We start from the raw sequence: 17,551 nt of genomic DNA on the forward strand, positions 1-17,551 counted from the left end.
TATGTGTATATTATGTATTTGTTCATGCACACTGAACGCTGAACTGTCTCCTCTGTCTCCTTTCTTCTTCCTACAAAGCACTATGCTCTCTGCACTGATGAGGTGTTCAAGGGCACTGCGTATTTGGAATGGCAGAAAAATAAGCTTTCAGACTGTACGGTTCCAAAATAATCAATCAAACATTCAAATTAGTGTCAAAACCTTGATAAGGAAAATACCTGTAATATTCTCATGTATCCAGGTCATCGTATCGGTCATCGGACCAATCTATTTATTCTCTAATAGATCAGAGCTGTCCTATCTAGTCTTAATGGTGTGTCCCACCTAGTCTTTGAGCATGAACTGATGAAGACTGGTCATATGAGAGGCAAAACGTCTTTTAAGATACCCTGAACAGTCCACTTGGAAGGTGAGAAACACGATTGAATTCAGGAAATAAGTCATCGCAAAGTAAGAAGGTCACATCTGTTGCAAGAAAATTGTAACATAAAGGTTCCTATTGAACATAGGTTGCAAAGGGAGCAGTTTAGAAGAGACACATTATAGAAAGTGAGCTGGGTCGGTGTTTGTAATGATGATTGTATTATTGACAGACTCTCACCGTCCACTCTTTAAAATTAAGTTTGTAACGAACTAGAATGAAACAGCATCTGAGTGTCTCCTCCATACCCTCCCTTCCTCCCTCTACTCCACTCATTCTTTATAAAAGGCTCACATTTAGGAAAGGAATAATTGGATTTTCATTATTTCTTATTCGTTGGATTCATGATGAAAATAGAGTCTCCACTAATGCTAATGTTATGATTGTATTTATCCTTAATTGTGTGTCACTTTTTTACTTCTTACACGTCACTCAAGTTTAAAAAGTCTCTCTAAACTTTGAAAACAAGACGCAATGTGTGTGGTTTTTGAATAAATGCGGCGAAAAACCTGCAGAAGAACACATAGTTCACTTTTGGTGCTTTTTTAGGTCATGCTTAGCAAACTGCAGTTCTGTGTTGGTGCATTTTTCTGAATTATTTTCATCAATCATATGTGCTTTAATGTTGGAAAAGAGCCAATAGCTGCAAGAAAAGTTACTGTAGATTAGTGGGTGGTATAGGTGTGAATTTAGAGTCATAATGCTAATACATTAATCACTGAAAACGATGCAGCAACACGATTGGCTAAAGGACATCAGCCTGTCTATGCTGTAATGACTCACAGCTACTTGTTGGTTCACATTTAGGCCTCCTGTAGAAGAGAAGATTGATGAATCGGCTTAAAAAAAAATACACTGAAGCGTGATGCCCGACTGGGGTCTGCTTCAGTGATTCAGCCTTTCAATGTCAGCAAATGTAAATGTGCATTTGTGAGACTTGGGGTTAAGTATTGAGTGGAATGAGAAATTGTGTGTTCTGCATATGTCAATAGCAATGAAAGGAGTCATTTTTTTTTCGGTCTTGCCCCTTCCCACTATCTCCACCCACCCCAACTCCCCCCATCTTCCAGCCTCACATCTAGAGCTAATGCATTTCCCCTAAATATTTCAGTACGCCGCTCTCTCGTTCTGCAAGGGTGAACACACTCTCCCTCCGTCGGAGTCACAGAGGCGGCACTGCCACTGCTAAAATTCTGCAAAGGGGCCTGATGTCTTGCTGCGCTACAACAAGCAAGACTCAGAATAAAAGAGCGTTATGGTCGTGGGAGAGCTGTGAGACAAGGATATAGATTATATAGATACAGGCTTTGTGTGAGTCATGTGAGCTATATTAAGAAATATGTGATTAACTTCCCAACACCATTCTGAGTGATGCAAAATGGAGGAAAGTTGGATTTTAAAAATGGTCTGTTTTAATTTATTCTGCCTGGCATGCCCACTCCGCTGTGATTGGCCCCATTTAGCTTGAACAGCTTGTACCTGGGCACGCCCACAGAAGGAAGTCAGGCTGGATGGAGCGAGTGATTTCTCATAAGGCTCATTGTGATGTCACAGTTATTGGATGTGAGAAAAAAACTCTGAAACTGAGCATTCAGACGCCAAACTCCTTACAGGGCTCACTTCCAAATTTGCATACCTTAATATCTGAAGCTTTAACATGAGAATACAACATTTATAAGTCAGAAAAGTGGATCTTCAAGATTTTCTAAATCTTATAGATTAAACGCTTTGAATGCACAGCGTCATCATCACACTTACCTATTTGTTCATCTAACGCACGCAGAACAGATAACCTTTCTTCTGCTCGGTACTACATACCTACTGTTGCTGTTCACATGAGGCATTCAATGCCATTATTTAAATCTCAGTGTTTGCCACTAATATAGTCAAGATGTTTTTTTTTAATCTTTATTCACGTGTACCCCACTATGGTAACTTAGGCCGTACATTGTACCTGTATTGTCACAGACTTACTAATTATTTCCGACTTACAATGAGATGTTTTGGGCACCGAAAATCAACACTGTGACCTCTGAATTGCACATACGTAGGACTCCACTATACACTATAAGTATGTTGTTATGCTGTCAAACATGAATAATTCCTATTTATGTTCCAGTTGCAGAACAAGTAACAGGAAAAGCCTCATCCTGACCAGTACGTCACCCACCCTGCCAAGGCCACACTCTCCACTGCCTGGACACATAGGTCAGTATAAAAAAAAGAAGGCGATTCCGGGATACCATGGCAACAAAAATAGATGCTATTTGCTTCTTTATAGCCATTGTACCATCATATTGATTCTGATAATGTCATTCTGAGATAAAATTAGCATTTCTGACTTGATTTGGTATCAGATAGAAGTGATTGCATTTGACTGTGTGGTTTCGGTCCTTTTACAGCTGGAGCATTAAGTCAAGTCTCTTCTGTGTGAACGTTGGCCTCCGCCATGGCTGTCCTTTGTCACTGGTTTTGTTCATAAATTTTATGAACAGAATTTTTAAAGGCACAGCCAAAGCGTTCATGGTATTCACTTTGCAGGCTTTAGGATCTCATCTCTGCTATTTGCGGATGATGAGGTCCTGATGGCATTATCAAGATGTGACCTTCAGTGTTCACTGGGGCCGTTTACAGTTGCGTGGGAAGCTTCTTGGATGAGACTCAGCACCTCTGAATTTGAGGCCGTTATTTTTTTGCCACATAATGTTTCAGATCTTCAAAAAAATTAATATTAGTCCATGACACCTGAACGCAAAAACAGTTTTTTTTAATGAAACTTTATTATTAAGGGAGAAAAAAATCCAAACCTACATGGCCTGTGTGAAAAAGTTATTGCCACCCTTAGCAGCAACTGCAATCAAGCATTTGCGCTAACTTGCAGTGAGTCTCACAGGGTTGTGGAGGAATTTTGGTCCACTCATCTTTGCAGAATTGTTGTAATTCAGCCACATTTTCCAGCATGAACCAAGTCCCAGCACGTACACCTCAGAGGTGGACTTGCTGGTGTATTTTGGATCATCGTCCTGCTGCAGAACCCAAGTTGGTGTCGGTTGGATGTCCCGAACAGGATTTATGATAGACAGCATTAATGGTTCAATTTATCACAGCAAGTCTTCCATATCTTGAAGTAGCAAAACAGCCCCAGACCATCACACTGCCACCACCATATTTTACTGTCGGTATGATATTCTTCTCTTTCTGTGGCGTTATTTTTACACCAGATGTAATGGCACACACACCTTTCAAAAAGCCTTTCAATATTTGTCTCATCAGATCATAAGAGTATTTTCTTAAGGTCTAGGGTGGAGCACCAAGATGTTTTCGGTCAAAATTGAGCAGTGGTGTTCGTCTTGGAACTCTGCTATGCAAGCCATTTTTGCACAGTGTCTTTCTTATGGTGGTCTCATGAACACTGACCTTAACTGAGGCAAGTGAGGCCTAAAGTTCTGTGGATGTGGTTGTGGGGTCTTTTGTGACCTCTTGGATGAGTTGTCACTGCACTCTTGGGGTAATTTTGGTTCGCCAACCACTCCTGAGAAGGTTCACCACTGTTTGTTTGTGGATAATCCATAATTCACACGGTTGTAATACAGTTGTAATTGTAGTAATGATTTGGAATGGTGCATTAACAGGTGCTCACTGCAGGTTTTGAGGCCATATTGTAACAAGGTGACTATAGAAGCTAGTGCTTCTGTAGACACAGAGGGCAAACCAATTTGCACTGATGTCACGTTGTAACGTCATATGCTCACGTTACGTATATGCTGTATTATTTTGCAGTATAGTTTATATTTATTTATTTTTAACCCAGAAACCACAAATTTGCAGTGATCCTCTGGTTGTTTTCCACCTCAAAACTCACAATGTACTTTCCATTTTTGTGTATGTTACTAGGAAGCAGCCCATTGGATAGCCCCCGCAATTTCTCACCAAGTGGACCTGCTCACTTCTCCTTCGCTTCTTCTAGAAGGTATGCATCTCTGTTTTTGTTGTTAGGGGTTAAAAGGTTACATGTGTAGCAAGAAGCAGTTGTGTGAAATTGTTGATAGGATTATTTTTTTACATACTGGAGGGGAAATGCACTCTTTGCATACACAACCGTGTCTTGCTTCCATGCCCCTAACGTGTGTGTGCATTACATGGATTGTTTGAAGTGATCAAGAAAATCTTTTTACAGTACATTGTGATTTTTTACGCTTGTTTTTCTTCCTCAGGCCTGATGGTCGTAGATGGTCTCTGGCTTCCCTTCCTTCCTCGGGATATGGCACCAATACACCGAGTTCGACGGTAAGAGTTATTGTCGAAGAAATACTGAAATATAAAGTATAAGGCTTTTTATTTGCAATAGAAATAGAAAAAGCTTTTTTCAATTTCTAACCATATGAGATCCCAAGATATGGTGTCTTTTGCATGAAAATGTACTTCCTTCATAGAATTATGTGTGCATAGGATGGTTTGAATTTTCCTGATCCCCTCGTGAAATGTTTTCACAGAACACAATCAGTGCCGTCCATACACAAAGACACTTTTAACAGAAAAAAAAGCAAAGACAAAACCCTTTATCTTTAGACAAGAAATTATTGACCTGATTTGTCTGCAGATAATCACTGAAAAAAAGAGGACCAAAGATAATTGAAATAAATTGTGTCTTGCGGTCACAGATTGCTCCAGTAATTGTTTCCCACATCTCGCCGTGTCCCCCCACAGGAGGAGATAGTTGATTGAGGAGAGGTCACAAAGGTGATTAGAAGCCTATTCAAGCAGAAATGGTTTGCCTTTGTAATATTTAAGAGATTTAGCTTAGTTTGGTTTCTTCGGGATGTTATTGTATTTCTGTTTTTCTTCAGGTTGTAAAGATTTATGATCCATCATGATGAACTAGCACACAAGGCTAATCTTGCAGTCTATACATGCTCCTGCCCACCTCACCTCCATCACCATGCTTTCCAATTTCATTCCATCGGCTTTTATAACTCTGCTGCTTCTTACCTATAAGAGCCATTATTTGCCTGGTTAGCTGGAGCTTTGGCCTTGCATATTGATCAGAGGAGATGAAAGGTGTGTGTGTGTGTGTGTGTGTGTATGGAGGTGTCCTACATCTTCTTCAAGTGCATGCATAAAACCTTCAAAAACAGGACGTTACAGGGCATGGCAGTGCAATTATTGGAATATATAGAGCACTTTGCTGGGTAAATGTACAAATATTTTACTAACATTACCAACTGGGCAATATTAGGACTGTTCTGGTTATTGACCTTATTGATTAGCATTCTGGCCTTGCTGTCTGGAGTTTGAAGGTTTGTGCATGTGCCACAACAAGATGCATTTTAGGTTTATTGGAGATTCTAACTTGTTCATACGTGTCTGTAATGTCAGTGTGATGGTTGTTTGCATATGTGTCCTGTGATTGGCTGGCGATTAGTCAGGGGTTTGTTCCGCCTCTCCTCCGAAGTCCTGCTTGTCCTCCTATAGAAAACAGATGGGTGGATGCTTCCGTAATAAATACTTGGTCATTTGAATACTATGCTCACTGCAGTTATTGAAGATTACAATACTTCAAGGATGTTTACTAAATAGCCACTTGTAATAGCTACTTGTAATGTTATGATATTCAAATTAAGATCTTCAAATGAATTTAATAGCATTTTTGCATGTTTGTTTGTTGATTGAGCAAAAATATTTCCATTAGGGAATGACAGTTGTTCTTTTTTATGGTACCGACTTATGTGATTAAAGCTTTTTAATCAAATTAAAATTAGGAATAATAACACTTTATAATATTAACAACAAATAACTACAGTGTATTAAATTAATGTTCATATTTAATGTTAATACTAATATGTTATATTAATTATGTTAATAGTTATGAAATGTTATGAAATGTTAATAATAATTATTATATTAACTATTAATTATATGAATAAGTTAATAATAAATGTTAATAATTAATGTTAATATCTTTGTAAATCATCATCAAGTCATTTAATACATACTGTCATGAATTTATTTGTATAGAAAATTACATTGCTTTTTAACTGAAGTAGTGCTTTCAAAACGTTGAATTGTTGTATACAATATCTGTATACTTTTAACAATAGTACTCCAGCATTATATGCTTCTCTTTTATTATATATTTCTTAAATAAGCATTTTAATTAAGTAAGCTATTTCTTTTAGGGATTTATTGATGACTGGGAGTGTGTATTTAATTTTATTTATTTATTATTATTATTTATTATTTTATTTTGTGTGGTTTATTTATGACCAAATTAATTTTTACGTATTAAACCCAATTTGCTTGTTTTGTTTTATTGTATAGGATCTCCTTCAAGGATTCATTCTCAATGGACGTATCATTTTTTTCTGTTGCTGTTAGCTCATTAATGCTTAACACCATATTTAAACAATATAGGTTGAAGGCAAATAAACAAAAGCGTGGGGATGAAACCTCACAATTAAATTGAGAAACTAAGCACTGCGTGAAAGACATTTTCCTGTCCATGTCTTTTCATCCGTTTGTCAGCAGGGAAGCCTCTGGCTCGGCGCTCTATACTGGACTTCCTGCATTTCCCGTCATTTCATTCTGCAGCTTCCAAGTGGCTGAGACTAGTTCCTAATGGGTTTTACAGCAGAAATCATTGTGTGGTCAAAGCCTGGCATGACATCCCGTTAGGAGGTGTGTTCAGTCAGCCTCTCATTGATCCGAGCTGGTGTTCCCCCTGCCTTCAAGCTACTCTCACTCCCCCAAAGGCAGCAGGCCACTTTTATTCGGAGAGACTCTTTCGTTCCCTGCAGAGTTGAACCTTTTTTCAATCTATGTGATTTGGTTTAGCCCCCCTGCTTTTTCTTCTTTTCTTTTCCTTCGCCACTCTCTTTGCAACGATGTTTGCACCCACTCACATGAGAGTACACAATGTGCTCACATTCCTCCTCCTCTCTTCTCTGCTTTCTCATTCACATCAATTATTAGCTGCCTCACTGGGATAAAAGGAGCAACGGAAATCAAACGTAATTAAAAAAAAAGAAACAAAAGCAATCTTTTCTTCATGCTTCTGGTTTCTTTTACAGTCCTCCAGCTCATCACAGGAGCGTCTGCACCAGCTGCCCTTCCAGCCCACCATGGACGAGCTGCACTTCCTCTCCAAGCACTTTGGCAGCACAGAGAGCATCACGGATGATGACGGGGGCCGCCGCTCGCCGCATGTCCGTCCTCGCTCTCGAAGCCTCAGGTAAGACCCCGGCACTTGTGGCCTTTTGTTTTAAAATGCTCTGATGAACTATTACTTTCATGATAATTATCAGTTATCAAGGGACAACCATTCTAGAAATGTCCATCTGACTCATTTGATTGCAAAATCAACATTTGCCAAGCCATGCAGTTCCACCCCAGTCCTATCGGTGGCAGTATTACAAAACAGTTATTGCATAGTAAACTGTTTTTTTTCACTCCAGCTTCATCTTCATCCAGCTTATTAGACGACAAATAATGTCAGTATTTTGGAATACTCTCTTTAATGATAGTTAAACAGCTTTATTTAGATAATAAAAGCTTTAAAGCATAGAAAATCTATTTTATATACATTTTTATGTGGGCTAAATCAAACACATTCTGGTTTCTATATTAGAAACACACCAAGGTCATGGCACTAATACTGAGTGGCAGGCTGTAATTTTGCCTTAATTAAAGCTTAAATAATCAGGGAGGTTCACTTATCCCAGAATGTTGACATGTCTAAACCAATACACTCAAATGAATTATGATGGTTAGATGAGTATTACTTTTTGCACGTTTGTCAGCCCTCTGAAGGAATTTTGGCCCACTCATCTTTGCACAATTGTTATAATTTGACATACCCATAGGGTCATAGGATGTACTATTATTTCAAACATTATTTTAAAAATCAGGTTTTTCGTGTTAGCTGTTAAAATAACAGTATTGCAGAGATGAGGATGCTGAGGTTTTTATTGGGAGTGACCAGGATGGATAGGATCAGGAACGAGTACATCAAAGGGACATTACATGTTAGAGGCCTTGGAGATAAAGTCAGAGAAGCCAGACTGTGATGGTTCGAACACTTAGGTGTTGTTACTCCACGAGGTAAATCAGGTTTTTCGTGTTAGCTGTTAAAATAACAATATTGCAGAAATGAGGATGCTGAGGTTTTTATTGGGAGTGACCAGGATGGATAGGATCACGAACGAGTACATCAGAGGGACATTACATGTTAGAGGCATTGGAGATAAAGTCAGAGAAGCCAGACTGAGATGGTTGGGACATGTCCTGAGGTGAATATATTGGTAGAAGGATGCTGCGTTTAGAGCCGCCAGGTAGGAGGCGTAGAGGGTTGGATGGAGGAGATTGATTTGCTGTGGTAACCCCTGAAGCGATAAGCCCAAAGAAAGAAAAAAATCAGTATACTCTTATGAAACCGTGTTGGCGTTTCTTTTTTTTTTTTTTAGGGCTTTATCATCAAACGTGTAATCTTAGCTAGCTCATGCTAACCCGTTTTCGCTCTCTAAAAGTAGAGATGGACCGATGTGGGTTTGTCAGGACTGATACCAATTATTATCAGTTAAGGAGGCCGATAGACAATATTTTGCAGTAAAAGTGTACACATTAGAGTAAAAATGTAGAATAATGCAAACACTTAACTTCGTTTAACTGCATAAATAATGTTTATTTAACCAAACAAACAGAAAAATAGTACTATAGCATATAAATAGTACAAGAAGAAGTACAGTAACAAGCTCAGCAGCAACTCTTGTAAAGATAAATTAATTATAGGTCGCTGAATTTTTTCAGCCTTCATTTTAGCTTACTTCCCTGCAACAAAACAACAACACAAGCCAAACACTATTATAAAATACAATAAAATGAATAATGTATCCAAAGTATTATAGTATTGTTTGATATATAAATTTTTCAGTTGCTTCATTTAACTAGATAACACGTAAATACAGGATTACTACTGTATGTACATGTCGGCTCTGCAGACTTTCCTTCTTGTGATTGACTGGAATATCCTTGCACCTGCGGTGCTCCTGGAGAGCAGCTTCTCCACTTTAGCGTGCATGTTAGGTGCACCCTGCTGGTGTGCACACCCCAGCGTCCAACCTCAACGACTTACTCAGCTGCTGTATTCATTTCCACAGCAGTTCATGGCCTAAATTACAGTCTTGTATTTTACCTCGGCATGGCTTATTATTACGATTTACATTGCGTTAGTCTGTACGGCTCGACTGTAATGTGTTTACCCACAAGACAGCTTTCATCATAATATGCTCTATTTGAGTCAATGTGCATTTGGAGTTTACATGTACGGTAGTCGAATGAAGGGATTCTAACAGCTTTATAGGCTGGAATTGACTGATGCAAGACAGCTCCATTAATTAAACAGAATAGTGAATTTCTGGAGTCCATTAGCATAAAATTCAGACAGAATAGAGATGTGTGGAAGCTGTGAATGATTTCTTTTTGTCTCTCAAGTGGGAAAAAAAAACCACATAGCTCCATTTCTACGCTGCCTGCCGTCATTGACTGTCCTTTATTGTTTTACTGAGTCTTTTGATTGTCTCACTGGGTGATGTGTATTAGACTCCTGCACTGTCTTTGTCTCTCCACAGCCCGGGGCGCTCGCCCTCCTGCTATGACAATGAAATAGTGATGATGAACCATGTGTACAAGGAACGCTTTCCCAAGGTCAGACACACGCACACAAACAAGCTGTGACTCAATATAGAAAAAAAAACACTCTCACATATTGACTTTAATTTGTCAAGTCATAAATGTAGTAAATCAGCTAAATGCCATGTAGTCACTTGTCCACTTCATTGGTTACACCTACACAGTGAATCTTAACAAAAATAATAATAGTGTATAACTGCATTATGTCATAATACTATTTTCACCACTTCACTTTCTGACCCATGAGGGTGCTGTAATTGCTTTTTTGCTTAATACATTTATGTATTATTGTGTACATAAAAGGATTGTTCATTCATTTGCTAATTGTTGCTAAAGATTTGTAGAAGGTTTTCCACTATTATAATTTATACAGTTAGAACTGTATGGGCAAATATCTATCTGAATAATTATTCAGATAATATATTATAAATAATGTAGTAGTAGAATGTATCAATATTAAAGTATCATGCATTGGGGAATATTATTCTTATGGGGACTAATTTCCGCTGTATTAATCATAGACAAAGTCCTTAGTTGCTTTTTGCAGAGACACAATAGGAAACATTGGAAACACTGTGTCATGATAATGTCCTGAGGGGTGGCTCTGCAGACAACAAACAAAATCAAATCTGCAGATGGAGCAGAAACCTTAGGAGCACGAGCACAAATGGCTTTGAGGGTAAACACTAAAAGTCAGAAAGGTTGAGTCCAATCTTTCAGTTTTTAAATGTGTAATTAGAGCTAATTTCTAAGTGACGATTTAAAAAAAATCTGCACAAACAAAGGCTGCTACTGGGAGAAAGGTACAAGTAAAAATCACAGCACAAGCTTGGGCAAAGCCACACTAAAGTATAAAGGAACCAAAAAAAGGCAAAAATACAAAGTACAAAAAAGAGTAGCGCAGAACCAACACAGTCAGGATCAGTAATAAATAAATAATAAATAAATGTGATATTCCCGCTTTCGGCTGCCACCCAACTCACTCAGCACCTCGCATGAACTGTGAGCTTATTGGAGGGAGGAACCCATGTTGCCCTCTTCGGACTGTACCTAGCTGGGCCCCATGGCCCCATGGCCACCAGGCACTCGCCAGCATACTGGTGGATCTATACGTTCCTATCCTCACCTAAGATCATGACCTTTGGGTAGTGACCAGAAGGTAGTGGATACAAGCAGCCAAAATAAGTTTTCTCCACAGGGTGGCTGCCATGCCCCCTTCCATAACTAAATACTGCTCTAAAGTTTATGTGCTAAAAAACATTGAAAATGCAAACATTTTAGTATATTTTATGTTTAAAAAGGACATCCTAACAAATACAGTTAGACCTTCAGAGATGCCATTTTTTTTCCATACGCTAAAGAATAAGAAAACACACACATAGTTGATATGTTGATACTTATTGAGCTGAGGTCTTGCGAGACATCACGAATGATGACCTTTTCAACTGCGAATTGTGACTTATTTGTGACTTTTAGCGGCATATTTGTCCTGTCCAGTTCGATTATAAAGCAATTATAAAGTGGACAACTTTTACAACCGACAACTTTTACAACCTAAGACCGACAAGCTTTGCTTGGTAAACTTATACATGTAAAACCTGTTTTACTGTTCTTACTGTTCTTCAACAATTAAACCTTTTTTTCATTGAATTATTATTAATTATATATTAATATTCATAATACAATAATATTATATTATGATAATATAATATAGTATAATATTATATTATATTATATTGTATTATTTATAATAATTGTATATATTATTTTAATTTAATTTATATATTATATTTATATATTAATTATTAATAATTATTATTTACTAGTTGCTATAGATTTTTTTTCAATAATTTATACATACATGCCAAATACAGATAATATAATATAGTATAATATTATATTATATTATATTGTATTATTTATAATAATTGTATATATTATTTTAATTTAATTTATATATTATATTTATATATTAATTATTAATAATTATTATTTACTAGTTGCTATAGATTTTTTTCAATAATTTATACATACATGCCAAATACAACTCAAGTGCTTAAAATGTAGCTGAATTAAAATGGCTGAGCACAGAGGAGCTAGGTGAGGAACCATTATCACAGAACCACCAGGTGCCCCAAGTGGGGCTTCTCCAATATACTCATGGCATTAACCAACCAAAAATATATATCTTTAGTTACTAATCCATTATTGTGTACCATCCATCCATTTTTTATACTGCTTACCCTCATGAGGGTTGCAGGTATGCTGGAGCCTATCCCAGCTGTCTTCGGGCAAGAAGCGGGGTAAACCCAGGACTGGTCGCCAGCCAATCACAGGGCACATATAGACAAACAACCATTCACACTGTGGAGGAAACCTACATTGTAGAAACTGATCATCTTCAGTACTTTGCAACACCAAAATCTCGATCGCAGTGAGCTTGATCTGCCTCAAAGTGTGCTCCACATGTCTGACGACAGGATATAGGAATCATCTCTTCATGCTTCACCTATTAAATACCTGCAGCCAGCCAAATGACAAGTCCTCACAGCATCACTTGATTGATTATGCAAATGTACTGACACACAGCCACGGCCCCGCCATAATTAATGCTCTGTGTTTTTCTGTCCATCGGAAACATCACAGGATTAGAGAAGCTGAGAAGCACCAGCCAGACTTAAACTTTTCCCCTCTGAAATCCTCTTTTAAAACAGCCAAGTAAACTAATGAGTTGTTTCCTTCTGAAGAATACTGCTCGTGATGACATTCGGGTATTTTACAAGCACACACACACACGGCAATCATATTTCTAATATTGCATTCTATTCAGAGAAACATGGCGTCTGAAGTTTGTCACATTCACTGTAAGGTGTTATTCACCTCATGACGACATGTGCTTGAGCATGTGTTGTCATTCATTCACACACACCCACACACGTACATCACCGTCACCCTGTACTCAAGTGGTGACATGAAGCCACTATCTTTCCATATGCTCACTGGCAATGGACCTCTTTTCACCGTTATTCATTACAATTTCTGCGTATTGTACTAACTTTGCATGAGTTTAGTATGATTAACACTTGGCAATATTATTAATATATGTGTTGTTCTTTTAGGCCACAGCTCAGATGGAGGAGAGGCTAGCAGAGTTCATCCACAACTACTCTCCAGAGAGCGTTCTGCCGCTGGCCGACGGTGTTCTCAGCTTCATCCATCACCAGATAGCCGAGCTGTCCCGAGATTGCCTGACTAAATCACAAGAGGGTCTCATCAGCAGTGTTTACTTCTGTGAACTTCAGGAGAACTTGGAGAAACTTCTACATGATGTGAGTTTGAATCGTGATTGATGCTTTACCGTTATTTATTTATTTTTACTGACCTGCTATCATGTCCCTATGCCTTTATCCATCAGGCATACGAACGCTCAGAGAGCTCCGAACTGACCTTCGTCATCGAGCTGGTCAAGAAGCTCTTCATCATTATATCTCGTCCAGCCAGACTGCTGGAGTGCTTGGTGAGATGTTCTAAGAAATCTTCAAAGTATCTGCAAGCTCCTTTTGAGCTTGAAGGTCAATAATCAGTGCATGGGAAAGAAGAGGGATAGGCCTGAAGTAAGGAAATGGGGTCTGCCATAATCAGGCATTGGTATCAGGTGGAAGGATGTATCCGTGTTAATCAGAACCAGTTGATGTGGAAACGCCATCAGAGAAACTAGTTTTGGAGACAGCAAATAGTCACAAAAAAAGCCAAATTTGTTCTAATGGCAAATAAGTCCGACATATTCCAAAAACATGCTAGGTTAATTATGAATGTATATGAATGTGAGTGGGCGGCACGGTGGTCTAGTGGTTAGAGTGCAGACCTAACAGCTAGGAGACCAGGGTTCAATTCCACCCTCTGCCATCTCTGTGTGGAGTTTGCATGTTCCCCCCGTGTATGCGTGGGTTTCCTCCCACATTCCAAAAACATGCTAGGTTAATTGGTGACTCCAAATTGTCCATAGGTATGAATGTGAGTGTGAATGGTTGTTTGTCTATATGTGCCCTGTGATTGGCTGGCGACCAGTCCAGGGTGTACCCCGCCTCTCGCCCAAAGACAGCTGGGATAGGCTCCAGCACCCCCGCGACCCTCGTGAGGAAAAAGCGGTAGAAATGAATGAGTGAATGAATGAATGAATGTGAGTGTGAATGGTCATTTGTCTATATGTGCCCTGTGATTGGCTGGCGACCAGTCCAGGGTGTACCCTGCCTCTTGCCCAAAGCTGGGATAGGCTCCAGCATGCCCACGACCCCCTGAGCCCATTTCAGGTTCTGACCAAAATTGAATTGAATGGGTTCTTGCTTGGCTTATATGTGCCACCGCTCCAAAAAGTTTCATGGTTTTTGTATCACCATGCAAAAAAAAAAAAAAAAAAAAAAGTTATCAGAACAATACATCTCACTAACTCTTGCGGAAACTCGAACTCATGGCCAGTTGTCTTAAATGTGTTAATCGAGTCATGCCACATTTATGCAAGTATCCCTCTGTATGCTTTTGTATTGGATCTCCTGAGATTGTGCGGGTGTACCATACTGCCGTGACAATTAAAAAATATTCCTTACACCAGCATAAGTCATTTTCTGTCAAACCGTGCAGGTCACAAGCCATGACCTTGAGGTGTTCATCCATACAGTTAAATAAGTGTTAACTGTATGTCTGCTCATTGACTAATAGCCTCACATGTTCACCGTTCCACCCCTTTTGGCTTATCTCTTCGTTGCCTAGGCAACCGTCAGGAAGGGGTCGATGGGGTCAGACAGGATGCGAATGGGGCTTTTTTCATCCTTATGGCTTTTTAAGTTAGCAAGAAAAAGAAACCCTATAATGAAATGCTCTCCTCGGTTCTTCTCTTTAGCATTTAAGTCAGCACCGGTGAAAATGTCACCCAGTCAGGAAGCTGTTAGGTGCAAGAATTACGATCCCGAGGGAGAGCAAGGTATCTGAGGGGAAGGTTAATCCTTCTTTCTCTGCTCATTCTTTTCCTTGTGGTCAAAGGGAGGGGAGCTGATGAGAACACAGGAGGAAATGATCCTGCTTTCTAATCACAATGTTTCCCCACCGTGAAGAATTAAACCAAATCCCACAGGACAGCACAACACAAAGACAAAGAAGGATGCTTATAGAAAAGTATTTTAATTTAAGTACTGTTGTCACTATATTTGGTGTTCGGCTGACGTGGGGCATGACCGGGAGAAATTATATACTGTAGATCAGGGGTCTCAAACACGCGGCCCGCGGGCCAAATGTGGCCCGCAGGAAACTAGTTTGAGGCCCCCGCCTTGATATGAAAGTTTAATCCATTGATATGGATGCCGTATGGCATCATGTACCCAGAAAAAATTATTACGTTTGATTAATGTTCATGTTAAAGGTTAAATAACTGTTAATAGTTATCCTCCCTATCCGTGTGGAAGTGGTAAGTTTTTGGCTATTTAAGTTTAAAGGAAATAACTTGAAGGCTACCGTTTAGGTCGCTAGCGCTCTAGTTTGCGAGTTAGCATGTGTCCCAAGACCCTGCAGTTGCGCAATATGTTGTAAATAAAAAGAGTATAAATGTGACTATAGTCGTGTTTTGTCATGTCTACAGGGCTCTAATAATGCTTTGTTAATTTTAATCTGAAAAAAATAATTTGTCTACCCACCAACTATATGTGGTTTCTTAAGTTTTTATTATTTGCAGTTTTATTGTTATTATTCTATTTATTTATTTTTTTACGGATTGATTGATTTTCTTTATTCTTGATTTGTTTATTTATTTTTCATCTTATTTTGTGTAGAAAAATAAAAAATAAGTATTTGAGAAGAGTGGAATGTTTTATCAGAGCTTTTCTTGTAGAAAATTGGAACCAAAGCGAAGGTTTTTAAAATCTTTTATTTTTTTTGGGAAAACCTGATGCGGCCCAGTCTCACCCAGACCCGAGCTCCAGTGGCCCCCAAGTAAATTGAGTTTGAGACCCCTGCTGTAGATGATCTTTCCTGTCAGTTAATAATAATTAAGGCCTCTCATTACTTGTTTTTTAAGGCAGTGATTGGCACGTCAGCCTCATAGTCTGGAGAGCCAGGTTTTCGTGGCTTTGTCCTATAGTACATCCCCAAAAACGTAATTGGTGACTAAATTGTACACTTTTGTAAAGAAGATTGTTTGTCTATATGTGTTCTGTGATTGACTGTCCAGGGTGTACCCCGCCTCTTGCCCGCAGTCAGCTTCCACATGTTAGTGGTATAGAAAATGGATGAGCGTATTTTCTTTTTATATCATCCCAGAACCTTTATTTTTCTGAGATATTACACCTGGGCAATGTGTGAGTTAAGTTTTTCACACCAATATAAATGTGTTAGAAGTCGTCATTTAGGCTTGAACACAACATGCAGCACGTTCAGAGTATTGGGTAAGTATTACTTATTGTGCACCGTACATTAATTGTAATTATTGGTATATATTTGTTATTTAGTAAGTCAGTTAACTTGTTGTGTTTGGTTTTCATGACTTTGTTGGTTTTTTTTCTGTGTGCTCATATAACAGGAATTTAATCCGGAAGAGTTCTACCATCTGTTGGAGGCAGCAGAGGACCACGCCAAGGAGGGCCAGCTGATGAAGGCGGATATCCCTCGATACATCATCAGCCAGTTGGGGCTCACCAGGGACCCGCTAGAAGGTGTATGAGAGGAAAACAATAGAACTCCAAATAATCTGTGGCTGTTTTTAAAAACATTTTAATATTCTACTGTCACATAAATTTAAATGTAAGTTAACCATTGCTGAGGAACAGCAATGACAAAGACTTCATGGAAATTGGATTTTCACTGCAGATGCATCTAACACATAAAGTGTTAAAATAATTTTAAACTTTGTAAAATACTGAAACAATCCCATCAAACTCCTCTGGGATGAATTAAAACAGAGGGTACCCTCTCTCAGGTACGTGACCGACTTCTGACCACACAAAATGACTCTTAAAACCTTACTGAAATTGCCTAAAAGAATGAAAGCTGTTAGCTGAATTTCATTGTCACTTCCTGTATTGATACCCAGCATTCTGTCCATGCATGTGGCGTAGTAATAAGATTGTATGACATCTGGAATTTGAGCTGCTGGAAGCTTCTCATTAATCATCACAGCTCTAGCGCCACCCCCTCCCACCCCCAAACCTTTAATTAACACCTGTCAGATGGGCCGGGTCTAATCTTTGGCATGCTGTTCATTAGCTCATGGGCTAAAGTGCCTGGAATGACTCCTTCTAAAAGTTTTATTGTGAATCCATGAGAGTTATTTGGCTTCTTCCTAATAAGTTCTGCTAAAGATAAGACTTTTTTTGCTTTGAGGTTTGCCTCGTAATACATGGGCACCGAGTTCCACCCACGCCGCTGCTCCCATTTTTTTGTTCTGTTGCATCAAATAACTAA

At 38.8% G+C, this 17,551-nt stretch overlaps 1 protein-coding gene across 2 annotated transcripts in view; it reads left to right on the forward strand.

The window, feature by feature from the left end:
- The window catches only part of mast1a (microtubule associated serine/threonine kinase 1a), a 58,886-nt gene that overhangs the window by 24,107 nt on the left and 17,228 nt on the right, over positions 1-17,551 (forward strand). Inside the window, exons 3-10 of one of the 2 annotated variants that reach the window (XM_058090587.1) lie at positions 2,541-2,629; positions 4,316-4,391; positions 4,636-4,708; positions 7,489-7,649; positions 10,045-10,120; positions 13,225-13,434; positions 13,521-13,622; positions 16,671-16,803. In XM_058090587.1, coding sequence (XP_057946570.1) covers positions 2,541-2,629; positions 4,316-4,391; positions 4,636-4,708; positions 7,489-7,649; positions 10,045-10,120; positions 13,225-13,434; positions 13,521-13,622; positions 16,671-16,803 — 920 coding nt within the window. Of the gene's footprint in view, positions 1-2,540; positions 2,630-4,315; positions 4,392-4,635; positions 4,709-5,143; positions 5,162-7,488; positions 7,650-10,044; positions 10,121-13,224; positions 13,435-13,520; positions 13,623-16,670; positions 16,804-17,551 lie in introns of those variants that run through there. The other variant, XM_058090669.1, reaches the window with a different exon arrangement.

Source organism: Doryrhamphus excisus, chromosome 1 (assembly GCF_030265055.1).
Source record: "Doryrhamphus excisus isolate RoL2022-K1 chromosome 1, RoL_Dexc_1.0, whole genome shotgun sequence".
Classification (NCBI taxonomy): domain Eukaryota; kingdom Metazoa; phylum Chordata; class Actinopteri; order Syngnathiformes; family Syngnathidae; genus Doryrhamphus; species Doryrhamphus excisus.